We start from the raw sequence: 15,786 nt of genomic DNA on the forward strand, positions 1-15,786 counted from the left end.
CCTGTTTTGTGCCAGTTTCATTCCTGCTAACCAGTGTGGAATGTTCAATGCCCAAGGAAAATGGTGGGAGCTGGTGGAGCACGGTGCTGTGTCCCATCCCCAGGAGTGGTGCACTGGCACTTTTGGAATCATTAAGATGCTGTGTTCCAGGCAGAGCTGCATGCATTAACATGCTGATGAGCTCCCAGCTTGGAATTCCGCATTTTTAGTACCACTGAGGCATCATTTGTCAAATGATTTAAAGGGTTGGGTTTTTATTATTATTATTAGCCAATTTTTCAATACAGAATTTATATTCCAGATTAGTGCATCATAATGGTGTTTAATTAACATGCCACAATAAAATACTTGCATCTCAAATTTCCTGGCCACCAATCTGAGCATATATCAGTCACTTTTTGGAAATCTGGAGAATTAGATAATGTAAATAAGATTTCCAATTAGCTTTCCTGCAGGAAAGACCTGGATTTACAGTAATGTGGCTGTTACTTTATGGATTGCTAACTTTGTTGAACTGAATAAATTAGAAAACCGCTGGAAAAGTATCATGTGTAGAATACATTTAATTTTAATTTTGAAGCCATCAGCATCCATACAAGTGAAGGATGTTTTTGCCTCCCTCCGTGTTCCTCACCAGCCCTTCGTGTCTCAGTTGCTCCTCCTGGCTCGGCGTGTCAGAGCCCAGGGCAGCTGGGCCAGCACCCTGTGGCCACTGGGCCAGCACGTGGGGCCTCCCTTTGGGACACAGGCCCGAGCAGCAGGAAGGTGCCAGCAGGTCACAGTGGGAGTTAAATTTGATTTTCCTTGGCGTGGGAAGGGCGATCCCAGCCCCGCGTCCCTCGGTGCCGTCACCGTCAGCACCCGCCGCTGGCTGGGCTGGTGTGGGGCTCTGGGAGGAGGGCTGGCAGAGGTGATTCTGGAATGAATTAATTGCTGTTTTGTTTAAAATACAACCCCTGTCCTGTGCCCTGTGAGCGGGTGCAGCCCCATGTGCTGGCTGAGCTGCAGCGCCGTGGCCGAGCAGAGCTAACCAGGCATTTGATGGATTTTTGCGTTTCCTGCAGTGGGGATGTGATGGGAAAAGGAACTTTATTGACTGGAGTTCAGCTGCTCCTGTAAGCCACCACTTGCCTTAAATTGAAATGACATGAGAAGCCTGTCAGCATTTCATTGCTTCCTTCTGTCGTGCTGATGGTACGCTGAGATCACCATCTGTGGTTTTCTTCTGTCAGGCACACGAGCTCTGCTCAAACTTTACAGGAATATTCTAAGCAGTTTTTTTCTTATCTTTGCAGGTCATGCAATATTTAAACTTACATATCTAAGCAATCATGACTACAAACACCTTTACTTTGAATCAGATGCTGCTACTGTCAATGAAATTGTACTGAAGGTGAGTATTAAATTTTAACGTGACCCAAAATCCTGGTGTTTTACCACTTGTTAGACATGTGAGTATTCAGGAGGCTCTGGAAACACGAGGGTGCAGTCCCTGAGGACCACTGGGGTGTGTTTAACCTGCCAGGATGGCTGCTCCATGCCTGTTGTTTTATTCATCCTTCAAACAGCCACTGCCTGTCTGTGTGCAGCATTTCCTTTTGTGCTTGTTTCTAGTTAAGAGGGACACCGTTTTCTGTGGAATTTTATAGGAAACTGCCACATTTTATTGTGCCCAGGTACTTTCCACCTCTGGACACCTGTGCTGTGCAGGGGTTGGGTGCTCCTGCCCTTCACACCCCTGTCCCACACTCAGCACAGCACACGGGGGCTTTTCCACCCTGAGCCTCTCTCAGGACTCTCTGCTTTCCTTGGGGCTCTGTACGGACACAAACTCCCTTGCTTTGGGAAACAAATTTTTGTTGCACTCTTGAAAGATTGAATGGAATTTTCCACAAGTTTGTCTTTCGTAGCGAGTCAAAATTCAAAAGCAGTAATTTTGGCAAACCATCTGTTATGTTTGCTTTTATTGGCTGTGTGGAGTTTGGAGGATTGTTAAACAACTGACGTGCAGTGGAATAACTTTTGTTCATTACTCAGAAGGTCAGTGTGTTTGAGGGGTTTCTGTTTCATGAGCTGTTAGGCCAATTCCTGTGCTCCCACTTTATCTCAGATCAGCTATTGCTATCCCAAACACTTAGAATCATGGAATCATGGAATCATTAAGGCTGGAAAAGACCTCCAAGATAATCAAATCCAACCCTTGCCCAGGTACCCCCATCTCCTCGGGGTTTGAGCACTTCCAGGGCTGGGGACTCCACACATCTGAGACTGGTCGTAAACAAACAAGGTTTACTGTCAATAACATGAATATTCAAGAGAGAAATAATATTGAGCAGTAATTTTTTCCTAAGTTGCAGCTTGTTTATATAGAACATTCTCTGGTTTCATGCACAAGTCACTGGTTTGTTTTCAATTCCGTCAGCATTAGGGAGCACAGGAAAATCAGACTTTTCAAATTAGGCTTTTTAGATGATCAAGTGAGAAGGACTGAGACTTTATTGACCATGAAAATTCCCTATATTTTTATGCCTTAAGCTGTAATATGCAATGAAAGTGAAACACTCTACAGTGCATAAAATTGTGCAAGTTTTAAGCCACAGCATATTAACCAGCTAATGACAGACCAAAGGGCATTTTTATCTTTTTGATTCTTGCATTAACCTTCCATTAAAATTATCTCTGAGATTATCACAAAGCATTGGAGATAATAAATTTAGGGAGTAGTAGGCTTGTTAAATATCATTTTAAAATGCTTTCATCAAGTAAAATGTGCCAAAACACAGGGAAACTCTGAGATTAGCTGAGTGTGCAAACATCATAATGGAAGAATTCTTTTTACTGAGGCTGATAAGGTCCTTTATTGATGCTCATTACTGGATTATCCCTGCACTGGGGGGTCTGCACAGCTCGCTGCCTTCCCCAGAGCTTTGGGTGACCCAAAATGGGATGAGGGACACAGGGGACAGGCCAGGGCTGTCCTGGCTCTCTGGGCTCTCTGGTGTTTGCTGGGACCAGTTCCAGCAGAGCCCAGCTCAGGGCGTGGGGTGGGGGTCCAGTGCCATTAAACACCCCTCGTGTCTTGCAGGTTAACTATATTCTAGAGTCACGAGCAAGCACAGCCAGAGCAGATTATTTTGCTCAGAAACAAAGAAAACTGAGCAGGAGAACAAGCTTCAGCTTCCAGAAGGAGAAGAAATCGGGCCAGCAGTGAGGCAGAGCCTCCAGGAGAGGCTGAGTGCTGCTCCCGCCCGAGCTGCAGCCAGGACTGAGCTGCTCCTGCTGCCCGGGGCCGGCCAGGAATCTGAACCACCCCGTCTCTCACGGCTGCAAGATCATCCTGTCGGTGATGGGAAAAGTCTCCCCTGTGACAGAAATAAAGAGCCATATCAGCCGGAAAGAAGACTGTTACGCTTCAGGTTCCTTTGATTAGAAATAAGAGAATGACGTAGACTGGCATCATTTAATTACTGTATTATGTACAATCACAAGAAGAGATGTGATTACATATTATTTCACAGCCTGGTTAAAATAAATTATATACATCTGTAATCCACCCACGTACACGCAGGTATTGCTTGTGACATGATCAAATTTCTAAAAACAAAATGTAGGACAAATGTATCCATTTTTACTATTAATAAACAGATGTAATCTTTTTCAAGGTCCATATGATGCACAGTTCTTTTGGGGGGAGGCTGCAGTCCCAGATGGTTTCACTTCTGTTGCTGAAGTGCAGGAGGCATCCGTGAGCCAGGAACAGCAGCCATGGCAGGGGAGCACTTAGCCAGGGAGCACGGAGACAGCCGAGTCTGTTGTGTTTGTTCTGTTCAAAAATATTTTTATTTAACTGTGCTTTTCAGCTTTGCAAATGCTTTATTGGAAGTTCCTTGCTGGAGGCAGCACAGTGGTTGGAAATCCACATCTTGGTGGTGGAGAGGAGAATCCTCCTGCCCGGGAGCCTCAGCTGCTGCCACCCCAGGGCTGGCACATCCACTGGGGCACCTGGCCCTGGGGACTGAGAAATGCCTTCACCTTCTCTCTATATTATTCTTTAACAATAAAAATTAAGACCTGCTTTGTACTGGGATTTGTAACTATCTTGGCCTTGTTCATCCTTAATACATCAGGGAACACAGGAATGGATTGCTGGGAGCCAGAGCTGAGTTTTGGGTTGAATTCACCAGAGGTGTCTTTCTTCCATCTCTCCAGGTCACTGGAGCTCTGCACACACACCCCACTATCACAGAACTGCCCTGGCTCCCCACGGGGCTGGGGGCAGCTCCCTGGGGCACTGCCCACCCTCTGCCAGCCTCCCACCTTGTTTTTGTACAGAGAAAAATTCCTGAGCCTTAACACAGCGTGTGGGAGCAGCCCCTGGGCAGAGGGAGGGTCTGGGTCTCACCTCTTGTGTTTATGTTCTGGGTTTCAAGGCTTGGCCCTGCACCACTGAGGCCAGCCCTCCCTGTACAGTCTTCCATGATACCTGCAAAACAAGAGAAATGCTATTTTATAGTATTCTATTAATTTTTTTTAATATTTTCTATGTGCAAATGCAGCACAGATACAATGGGAAAAGCCCCTTCGATGTAAATGATTCTTTTAACCGACTCTGTGAAATATTTAACATTAAAGTTGCTCTGTGAATGTTCTTTGGCCACCCAGTTTCAATTCTTTTTAACTGAACTGAAAAATTGCCTATTTGGTACCAGAAACTGCAGCAATCTCCTGTTTCCATGGCCGTAGTGCTGTTGCCACCCCCTCACGTGTATTTATTATCAGCAGGGATCCAGCATGTGCAAGTTTGCTCTCAGTAGAGCTTAAAAATCTCAACTGATAACATCTCTGCTGTGTGTGACATTTGTGGCACTGTCCCTTGCCCAGACCAGCTGTGTTCACACCCTCTCACCAGTGTGGGGGTCCCGGGACCCAGGCAGAGGCTGCTCCAAGGGCTGGGTGAGGAGTGGGCAGCTCTGGAGCCCAAAGTGAGTTTATTTGCTCCAAATGAGCCCCTGACAGTTAAAAACCAAATTTGCTTCCAAAGATCAGATTCAGTCTGATACATGGCACGCAGGAAACCTTCCTTAAATCCTGGGAAGATCCAGCATTCCGGGAGCAGAGCATCCCTCCCCCAGAACAGCCATTTGTGCTCCTGGGCGTTCCTGAAGGAGTTAAATCCGGCTCAGGCTGCACAGCTGAGCTCGGAGCCGTCACGGGCTGGTCTTTCCCCGGTAGCTGTAGATGTAATTGAGTCAGATGGGCATTGAACTGGGTCAGCAAGGCAAGCTGTTCCTCCATCCCTGCTACCGGGCAAGCAGCACCGAGGATGACTGGGGCTGGAGGCAGCAGACATTCCCTGGATTGTCTCTGGCTCCTGCTGTCCAGGAGTCCTGTCCACAGGGACAATTCCCCTCCACCTCCTTGGCTTTGTCAGAGCTAGGAGAGCACCAGAGTGACCAGAGCAGGGGACACCCTGGCACCCTGGCGATGCTGGCACCCAACTCCAGAGCGCTCAATGCTCTCCCTGGGCTCTGCAGGGGTGTGCCAGGAGCTCCCAGAGGATCAGCTCCAGCCTGAGGCTCCTTTGGGTTTGGGTTGGCAGGAGTCAGGTGCCGCCCAGGGGTTTTGCAGCTGCCCCTCAAGCGGGGCTGAGACCTGGCACCGGGACAAGCAGGCAAAACCCATCACACAGCCATGGGTGCAGCCTGAGATTAATGGGGGGAGTTATTTATGGAGACATGTTTGTAATGGGCCCATGAATCCATGGAAATGCGCTGCTGTGGTGGCGGGTGGGACTGGGTGCTGCTGCTGCAGCTGAAATTAATGCCCCTTAAATCACAGCCCAGCCCAGCCACCCCTGTGCAGAGCTGGGACAAGGACGGGGACGAGGACAGGGAGGGGTGGGCACACGGCCAGCTGGGCCAGCAGGAGCGTGCCCTGGCCAGGTGCTGCTCCTGGCATCGCTGCCGTGACCATGGGGGATCTCAGGGTCACCGAGAGGCTGGGCACAGCCCCATGCTGCTGCTCCACTGCGTGAAGGGTTAAGCACTGTCATGTTTTATTCTCCCCACACACCTCTGCTTAAATGCAAAAAGAGAAAAAAAATCTCAACAGGGTGTTGTTCACTCTAAAAACCCTAAGCATGATTTGTGAACTCTCACAGCCTGGGTAATCTCATCAGAGTAATGGGATTATATTTCAAATCACCATGGCCTGTTCATTACACATTTAAACTCCTTTGACAGAGGAAAAGTTAAATAAAATGTGTGCGTCAGCCCTGGTTGACTTTCCCAGTTCTCTTTCTTGATTAGACAAACAGATGCTGAGCTCCAAAATGAAAAAATAATGTGCTCATTTATTCATTTTTCTGACAAGTCACAATAGATTTTTAACTACAAATGAGCCCCCTCCCCAGGTGGGAGTGGGGGGCTGTGTGTGCTGTAACGGGCTGGGAGGGGTGGAGGGGCTGCAATGGGGCACAAGTGGTCATTTCCATGCTGTGAGAGTGGGGACACTGCCACAATTCCCCTGCCACTGCCACCATTCCCCTGCCACTGCCACCACTGCCGGGTGGGTTTCTGCCAGGAGCTGGAATTTCACTCCACAGCCACAGCCCTGGCCAAGCCAGCCCAGCCCAGGCACCCACTGAGGCTCCTGGCACCTCCTCTTGGCTCTGCTCACCCAGGCTGGAGCACACCCAAGGGGCAGTGCCAGGGCTGCCATGGCCACGGGAAAGGCCAGGGAGTGGCCACGGGGACAGCAATGGTGTGGCCACACCATGGCCGTTCCTATGGCCACAGGGACAGCTGTGATGTGGCCATGGGGACAGCCATGGTGTGGCTATGGGGACAGCCATGGTGTGGCTATGGGGACAGTTGTGGTGTGGCCATGGGGACAGCCATGGTGTGGCCACGCTGAGCACTGCCAGCCACAGGCACGTACCTGCTGAGTGCACCGGAGTTCCCAACACCTCTCCCATGTCATTGCTCCCAAAATTACCTCGGCACGAGCTCCAGGGGATGTGCGAGGGTTCAGCCCAAGCGTGGAGGGTCCTGGTGTCCCCAGGTGCTGCACGGGGCAGGATCAGCCCAGGAGCTGCAGGTGAAGGAGCTCACAGTCAGGGCTGAGCAGGTCGGGCTGAGCTCCTGCTGGAGAACAAGGTCTCGTCGGGGAGCACCGGGACTCTATTAGGGAGCTGAAATGCCAGATAATTAGAAATACACCAGCAAACCCCATTATTGTCAGGAGGCTGCAACTGCGTACAGTAATGAAGCAATTATTAATGAGCAACTGCAAGGCTGTCATTAATTTCAGCTTTTCAGGATCACAGACTACGACAAGTTAAATGTTACAGCAGAGCTGGGCTGGGCTGAGCGAGGCTGGCCCCACCCCAGCTGGGCACAGCAGGACGTTTTGGCACCCCTCATCCTGGGTGGGACACTCTCTGTGCCCACGGTGCCATTCCCAGCCCCGTTCTCTCCTTTCCCTTTATCCCTTTGGGCAACCGTGGCAGTGACAGGGATGGGGACAAGAACAGAGACAGGGACAAGAATGGGGACAGGGATGGGGACGGGGACAGGGATGGGGACAGGGACAGGCACAGGGACAGCCCGTGCTGTGGCAGCACAGGCGCGGTGCCGGTGGCTCCGGGTGCGCTCGGGGCCGGTGCAGCGGGAGCTGCTCCCGCACCAGCGCCGCAATCTGTCACGGCGGCTGGGGCTCGCCGGCTCTGCAATATGTACCTCATGTCTGGGCTGTCATCGGACATAATTCCTCCCTGCTGGCATATTGCTGATTTGTGCATAAGTGATGCGTGCAATCCACCTGAGCCGGGAGTCAGGGGTGCCTCGATCCGGGGCTGTCAGGGCAGAGTGTTTTAGTGCCTCCTGCGATTAGCTGGAATTGACAGGCCCTGAGAGCCGGGAATTGCACAACAGGGGAATTAACAGCCAGGGCTGGAGTGGAGTGTGGCACTCGTTTAATCTGCAATTTATCAGTTTGCGTGGCTCCTTGTCGCAGGCAGAAGATTACACTCCGAAAAAGACGATTCTGTTTTTCTGTAGTGCCACCAGGCAGGGAGAGGGCAGAGCAGCGCTCGGGGTCAGCGGTGCCATGGGCAGGGCACCCCGGAGTGGGGTGTGGTGGCACTGTCCCCATGGGCTGGGATCCTCCACAGATCCCATGGGGCACGGGCAGCATCCATGGAGCCACAGTCCTGCCCCGATGCTCCCAGGGGCTCTCAGGGCACAGGGAGCAGCAGCAGCGATGGATCCTCAGCCCCCACCGTGCCACGAGTGCTCCAATTCTGATAATATCATTAGAGGCTGATAATGGTTTCCAGGAACTCTGCAGCCTCTCTGCGAGGTGACAGCCTGTAAAGGCAGCGTGCAGATAATGTATTCTGCAAGGGTACAATGATGTGACTCTGAGCACATTAAACTCCTTTAATGTGGGTGACATACACCTCCCTCCTCACATACATTACCCTCGCGGGGGCAGCGCAGCCGTGGAGCTGCAGCCCCGTGTCCGTGGGGCTCACCCTGCTCCTGCCAGCCCTGCTCCTCCTTCCCTGGCACCAGGACGTCAAACCACGGGATGCAGACGCTCCCACTGCGTGCGGATGATCTCCTTGGCCTTCCTTGGTGTCCTGCTCTGATACCGAAACCTTTACGCAACCTCGCGGTATCAAAGATTATTTATAATGAATTAAATACGTTTTCAGCAGCTTCTTTCCACACTTACTGCCACACTTCCACTGCCACTTCAACTTAATTAGGGAGAGTTCTCTGAAGAGATGGGAATAAATGCATCTATAGAAATATATCTATGTATAAATGAAGAAAGCCGCCACCGCAGGTCAGACCAGTCCTTTCAATTTATTGCCCTGGTACATTCATTTGTAAATAGCTTTGCCTTGCTGGTTTCTAAGTGCAAGGCTAATGTTGGAGTGCTTAAATTAATAGTGACGCACACCTTTCATTATTGCTATTAAATTAGGTGCTGGGCTTTGATGGATTCACTTGTTGCTGAACTAAAAGCCTCGTGGATGTGGGTGTGCGTATCCATTTGGTTTTACGGCAAGTTTAGGTCTTAATGTCAAGGCAGGCAGAGCTGAGCGGGTTCCTCCTCGGCACACTCCAATTAGCAGGAGGGCACCTCCGGCTGCCGGGGGCTCACGGCCCGGGAGGGAGGCAGCTGTGGCCGGGGGAGCGGGGCAGGGGGACACCACACACCCACCAGGGGTTTGGGGTGCGTTTCAGGATCAGCATCCCTGTCCCTGAACGAGGGAGCGGGAGCTGGGAATCCCAGCATCATACCTGACAGCAAAAGGTCGGGAGAATCCATTTCACCGTCTCCAGTGGGCACCAGCCCCACGCCACACACGGCATCCTCCTTCCCGTGCCTGGAGAAACACACAGAAGCATGGCCATGATCCCCAAAATCCTGGGAGACGCGGGGTGTTTAACACAACCATCATCCCTGTCCCCTCCCTGTGACTGACACGGCCCCGGGACACGCTGGGTGTTCCTGAGGCTGCTGCTGCCCCGTGCTGCCCGGGGGCTCTGGGGGCCCCAAGACCCCCATCCTGCCACTCATGGCCCCTTTTCCCTTTTCCTCACCAGTGCTGGGGTTTTTGCCCCTGGCATCTGGACTCCCCTGCTCTGTCCAGGGACTTGAGGCTCTGAACTGAGCTGGGGTCTCTGAGCTGAGCTGGAAGTTCTGAACTGAGCTGGGAGCTCTGGGCTGGGGTCTCTCAGCCCTGCTGGGGTCTCTGAGCCCTGAGCTGTGCCTTTGTTCTGCCGCGCTGTTCCCACTCTTACGGTGCCACCTTGAGGCCGCCGCTCGGCACAGGCTGCGCGACCACGGCCGGTCCCTACCCGCGCCCTGTCCCTTTCTCTGTCCTCCTTCCTGACCCTTTCCTGTCCCTACCCCTGTCTCTGCCCCTTTCCCTGTCCCTGCTCCTGTCTGGAGGGCCAGTGACCCCCCAACCCCCCGTGCACCTCACCGATCCGGGACATGAGTCTGTCTGACATCGGGGATCTGGACGAGTTACGGGGTTTTATCCCAGAGAAACAGCTCAGGACATTGCTTCGGGGTCGAGTTCCTTATTTCTGGAGAAAGTCCCAAAATGCCCTGTGCTGGCCCAGGCAGTGACCGTGGGATGCACTGGTGGCATTTTGTGCCCTGTGCCTGGCAAGGACCAGCCACTGCAGCCCGCAGACCCCCGGCAGGGCTGCCAGCCAGGGAGGCACAGAATCCTCCATCCAGGGGCTCTCCAAGCAGCTGGCATCGGCAACCAGGTCACCGTCTAGCCTGAGGGACCAACATCCCTGTGTCCAGAGCCGGGGCACAGACATCTGTTCAGTGCAGCTTCCCTACGGACAGCAGGGAAGGGCTGGGCTGTAGCTGACCCTCCCAGCAGCACTGGGGACACAGGTGGGGAGCTGGTGACCGTGACAGGTCACACTGGTCACTCTGTGTCCCTCTGGCACGGGCAGTGCTGGACACACAAACTGCTTTTCTCTTGCTCTTTGGCATTTTAGGGATAATAAATTCCTAACCATCCCAAATCCCTCCTTGGTGCCCTCTGCAGTAATGCTCCAATATTATATATAAACTCTAGTGCTCCAATATTAATTATAAACTACAAATACTGACCAGCTTCCGTGTCCTCCGCCAGTGCTGACAATCATTAACCGGAATATCAAATTTATAATGTTGGGATGCGGAACCTGGTGAGATGAACTGCTCTGCTTTTTAATCAGCTTTATGGGATGATAGAAAGCATTGATCGACAAAGACAAGACACAGCCCATGATCCTGCGTCTGTAGCTGTGCAACCTTATTAATTTAGATTTACAAGAGGGTTGGTTGAGCTGGAGGGGACAGAGCTGGGCAGGTCGCTTTGTGCTGGACCAGTGCAGGAGCTCTGGGCAGCTGGAGGGGCTCACTTGGGCAGGGGTCCCCAAAGCTCAGCCACGGTGGCACAGGCACCCAAACTGCACCCAACACCATCCAGAGTGGCACTGGTGGGACCCGTGGGTCTGCTGGGCAGTGTGTGCCTGCCCGCACGTACGTGCCCAGCCCAGCCCGGCCCTGCCCTCCCTCCTCCCCCCGGAATGTGTCTGTGTCTGGGGCACGCCTGCCCAGCCCGTACGGCCCAGTGGCGGCCGGACAGCTGGTAACCATATTGGAGCCTCTCGGGCTGTCATATCGCATTTGCTCCTGCTCCTGCTCCCATCCGCCCAGCCTGGGCCGGCATTTTCAGGTCAGAGGCTGCATCCAGCACAGGAGGAAAATTCCCATTTCCCCACCAAGGCTTTAACTGTGAAGTGGCCTGGACGTGGCAGCAGCTCTGCCCTGGCACCCTGCCCTCCCCTGGCACGTCCAGCCCTGTGCCCACCCTGCAGGACACACTCCCCCCTCCAGCCACACTCACCCCTCCTGTCGTGTCCATCCCAAGGAAAGGCAGAGGAGCTGGAATGGCTGCAGGTGGTACAAAGTGGGGCTGTAACCAGGCTGCATGGGAAATCAGGCTTGTCAAAAATTTTGGTTTCATTCCTTGAATTTAAAAGTTTACCTAATAGAAGTAAGTGAGGAGCAGTGGTGTGCTTTGGCTTCTGTTCGGCATTTGATTTAATAGCACATGACGTTTTGATTAAAAAATTAGCTGTATATAATATCAATAGAGCTCACATTAGAAGGATTAAGAATTGGCTGACTGACAGGTCTCAAAAAGTGGTTGTCAATGGGGAATCATCATCGGATGATGATGTTCAACATGTTCATCCACGATTTGGAGGTAAATATCAAATCAGTGCTGATAGGATTTGGGATGACAAGGATTAGTGGGAAGGTGGGAGTGCTGACAAGGGGGAGCTGTGAGGAGCTGATGATGCCCTGCACCAGCAGCATCCCCACGCTGCTGCCAAGGGGAGCTGAGCCCTGCCACCACCAGTGCCACTGCAAAGGGTCCTGGGTGAGCCTTGAGCCTCCGTGAGACACAAAACATTGGAGCCAACACCTCCCCACTTACCTGGAGCCCTCGGCAGCCTTGGCCTGCCCTCAGCTGCACGTTGGGTATCACACTGCTCGGGGTGGTGAAGATGATGAAGGTCTGACCCGTGTGGTGCCACTGTCTGCTCCCAGCGTGGGCAGGGCACTGCAGCTGCTCCTCCTCTGCTGCCCTCGGTAGCCACGGATTTGTGAAAGTCAAATCCCTGTTAGTGCAGGTACTGTGCCTAACCCACATGAATTCCCAATTGTGAGCACTTTCAATTAGCACCACAGGCCCTGGATGTGTTCATTAGTGACACGGCCCCACCACGCAGTGACAAGCTGGATGACAAACCTGAGGGACACACGAGGCTTCGGCTGTGGCACAGCTCCCACGTCAGCCCAGGTGAGGGGCAGGGAGGGGAGGCATTCCCAGGTGCCTGCAGTGGAGCAGGGATGGGCTCCCAGCACCGGGCACGTGGGGGGACAGCAGAGCCCCAGCACCCAGCTTCCAGCACCTGGCACAGCACCTGGCACAGTGCCCGCTGGTGAAGGAGCCTCCCCTGTCCCAGCCCAGCACATCCAGCAGCAGAGGCACCACAGAGCCCCTGGCTCCATGAGTGCTGTAAATCCCACTGAGCAAATGTCCCTGAGCCACCTCCAGAGACACCTGGCAGCAGAAGGACACCTCCTGTCCTCCACCATAGGCAGGGTGAGCAAAACCACGGGGATTTCAGTGCTTCTGCAGGGCATCAGCTCAGGGCACCAGCCTGAGGACACGTCCCAGCACAGCCACACCTGGGCTGAGCCCTGACAGGGTGGGCAGTGCTGCCCTCACAGTGCCCAGGGCCATGAGCCCCCAGCAGCCAGTAAAGGCATCGTGTTCCTACAGGGCTCAACTGGCCCAATAAAAGATTATCAGCTAAATAAAACAAGAAGTGAGTGATGCCACGATGCCCTGTTGGATCGGAATTGTGTGAGCAAAGTGGTTTTCTCAGGGAGATTTATTTCCTCTGCTGCCTGCAGGCAGCCAGCCCAGAGAAGGCAACGAGCCTGTGGTGCCGAGGCCACTGCTCCCTCCTGGTGCCAGCACACAGCTTTTACCCCATTGTTGAGGGAATCAGAATAAAGGAAATACAAATACACCCATTGCAAAGCGCAGGAGCACAGGCTCCAGTTCTGCTCCCCCTGCTCTGCTCCCAGCCCCAGAATCCCACCTGTAGCCACAGCTGGATCCAGAAAGGCAACCAGTGGGAACAGCTCCTGGCCCAGGCCTGGACGTGGCATCAGCTGTGACAGTGCCCAGACACTCTGGGACATGCGTGGCCTCTGCCCTGGATGATGGCAGGGCTCAGCCTGCAGGGAGCTGCCCTGGCCCCCAGCCCTGAGGGTACAGAACCTCCTGCAGACACCAAAGCCTGGGTCACCTTCATCCCTCCTGCCATGGCTTCACCTCCTGCTCTCCAAGGAGCAGGCACGGGTACCTGCAGGGACACAGACCTGGGTGCCAGGAATGGCAAACACTGCAGAGTGCTGGAGTCAGCACTATCGCTGCATTCTGCTTTCAACATCTGCAGCCCAATAAATCTTTGTCTCCATGCAGTGAACTGTGCTCCTGCTCCAATTTACATCCCTCAGCACTGTCCCCACAGCAGCAGGGGTCCTGGGGGTCCCACTGCCAGCCTGGGCCAGCAGCCCAAGTGGAGGGCGAGGGGCGCACCCTGGGCAGCCCCAGCCCCACCAGCCCTGAGCAGCCACAGCTCCCCGGGCCCGGTGACCACCAGCCCTGCTTGCTTTGTGCCAAACCCTTCCTCTCACCAGACCTTCACTGGGCTCTCTTTTTTTTTTGTTTTAATTGTTTTCAAAACAGATTTCATGTGGTCCCAAAATGAGACCATGATTGTAAATTAAAGTGTAATTAGCCTTTACGCTTTTATATTCATTAACTCTTCTCTGTTAATGATGCAGAGGCTGGAGCACAAACCCAGCATTATGAAACCACATCCAGGAAATAAAATAGTGATTTAGATAATGGCCAGAATGTATTGCTGCTTACACATAATTAAACAAATGCTCAATTTACACTTGGAAACATGAATGAATGTTGATTAACCCCAGCCCAACGACTCTGCTGGCACCGTGGCTCAGCGCGGTTCTGCCGGTGGGGCCGGGCAGGGAGGGACAGGGCCCCGCTCCCCTCGGACCCCGCTGCACCTGCCCAGCCCAGGTGCCCACGACCGCGGCTCTGTGCCACAGGGGTGCCACACACACAGGGGACAGTGCCACCAGCCCCGGGGCGCTGCCATGGCACTGCCACCGCTGTCTCCTCACGGAGCAGCGGGGCCGGGGTGGCATCGCCTTGGCCGCTGCCCGAGGGTGCCGGGGGCTGCCCGCCCCTCCTGCCCAGGCTTTGTCTGCCGTGCCCGGTGCCTCCTGCCCTCCGACCGTGCCAGTTCCTGCCGAGATGGAGACACCTCCTCTCTGAGCCCCCCCGTGCAGAACCCGGGAGCCCGGGCTGGGGGACAGCCCCTGGAGCCCAGCAGAGCCATTCCCCAGCCCAGCCTGGCTCCAGGGCAGGACACAGGAGCCGGCAGCAGCCCCAGTGCTGCCCTGCCCGCACCCATCCCTGCCCCTCACCTCGCGGTGTGTCCAGACCTGCTCCCGTGAACTCTGTCCATGGATCGCTGCCTCAACAGCCCATAATGGCTCCATCCATCGGGGTCAATACGGGCGCCTTTGACACATGATAGACAATAATTGCTCTTTCTTGGAGACTTTTTAGTTCATGGATCATTGACCTGATGGGCTGTAACAGCTCTGACAGAGGCTGCACACCCCTCAGGAGCAGGCGGCTCTGTACAACCACGGCACGGGGCCATGTGGAACAGTGTCTCCAAATCCGTGCTCCCAGTGCAGGCTGCCAAGGGCCCTGGGACCACTGGAAGCCCTTCTGGTAGCCTGGCCATGGAGGAGAGGAGCCAGGAGAAAAGGCCAGCACACCCCAGGATCCCTCGAGTACCCTGGGACAGAACCAGGCTGCACAGGACCGGGTCACCTCCCAGGCTCTGCAGGCTGGAGATCCCCACTCTGACAGCAACTTCCAGGTATATGATTTAATGAAAGGCACAATAAGAAGTGAAACAATTAGAATTTCTGCCTCATTATCATGGTAATCTTATCAGTCGGATAATGAGGTATTAATGGAGATTTAATGTGCCTCTCATAACAGAATCCCTTGGAGAAAACACATAAGGAAATTGCTGTAAATCCACTTAATGATGGAAAGGTCCCCAAACACCATATTCCAGAGGATGAAAAATGCTGGATGCAAATGAGAGAGAATCAAGGTCAATAACACTGCGGGGACCAAGCACCGGCACCACCCCGGCCCCGCCCGGCACCGGGGCTGGCTGGGTGCAGGGCAGCCGAGGAAACCCTCCTGTCTCATCAGGAAAAATGAACATTTCCTAAGGAAAAGATGCCAAACATAATACTTTTGGACTTGACCACTCTCAACAAGGCATCCAACAGCAGCCAGCAGAGGGACAGGCCCAGTCCTGCTGCAGGCAGAGCTATTTCTCTCCTCTCAAGCTACTAGAAAAGCCAAACTGCAGATCCAAAATAATAACTGAAGGACTCTTTGTTAAGCAGTCAATGCAGCCGAGCTTCCTCTCCCCTCTATTGGATTTTGGGTCTTTTTTGCCAATGTCCCTTCCCTGTGAGGATGGAGCAGAGCAGCCATGCCCAGCACAAAACCACACAGAGTTAGTGGGAAGCTGCTCACACTTGCAC

At 53.4% G+C, this 15,786-nt stretch overlaps 2 protein-coding genes across 5 annotated transcripts in view; one reads left to right on the plus strand and one right to left on the minus strand.

Moving 5' to 3' along the window:
* MAPKAP1 (MAPK associated protein 1) overlaps positions 1-3,665 on the plus strand; it is an 81,015-nt gene extending 77,350 nt beyond the window's left edge. For all 4 annotated transcript variants that reach the window (XM_014880021.2, XM_088177595.1, XM_088177596.1 and 1 more), the window contains 2 exons: positions 1,296-1,393; positions 3,086-3,665. In XM_014880021.2, coding sequence (XP_014735507.1) covers positions 1,296-1,393; positions 3,086-3,211 — 224 coding nt within the window. In that variant the 3' untranslated portion in view covers positions 3,212-3,665. The remainder of the gene's footprint in view (positions 1-1,295; positions 1,394-3,085) is intronic.
* LOC148221400 (uncharacterized) lies at positions 3,452-14,371 on the minus strand. Its single transcript, XM_088177597.1, has 5 exons — positions 12,035-14,371; positions 11,438-11,517; positions 9,315-9,400; positions 6,997-7,192; positions 3,452-4,483 (listed from the first exon to the last, which is right to left on the minus strand). Exons 1-4 carry the CDS (start codon positions 12,248-12,250, stop codon positions 7,185-7,187), a joined length of 390 nt encoding a protein of 129 aa, XP_088033723.1. The 5' UTR covers positions 12,251-14,371; the 3' UTR covers positions 3,452-4,483; positions 6,997-7,184.
* Between the last annotated feature and the right edge of the window lie 1,415 nt (positions 14,372-15,786).

The sequence above is a fragment of the Sturnus vulgaris genome, chromosome 22 (genome assembly GCF_052056855.1).
Source record: "Sturnus vulgaris isolate bStuVul1 chromosome 22, bStuVul1.hap1, whole genome shotgun sequence".
Classification (NCBI taxonomy): domain Eukaryota; kingdom Metazoa; phylum Chordata; class Aves; order Passeriformes; family Sturnidae; genus Sturnus; species Sturnus vulgaris.

What these genes read in the sequence shown, in the direction of transcription:
- LOC148221400 (XM_088177597.1), bottom strand. Translation starts at nt 12,250, where the DNA reads ATGTGGGTTAGGCACAGTACCTGCACTAACAGGGATTTGACTTTCACA. An exon ending in AAGGCTGCCGAGGGCTCCAG is followed by an intron (nt 11,518 to 12,034) that starts GTAAGTGGGGAG and finishes TTTCCCATGCAG; the next exon opens with CCTGGTTACAGCCCCACTTT. An exon ending in GGATGGACACGACAGGAGGG is followed by an intron (nt 9,401 to 11,437) that starts GTGAGTGTGGCT and finishes GTGTTTCTCCAG; the next exon opens with GCACGGGAAGGAGGATGCCG.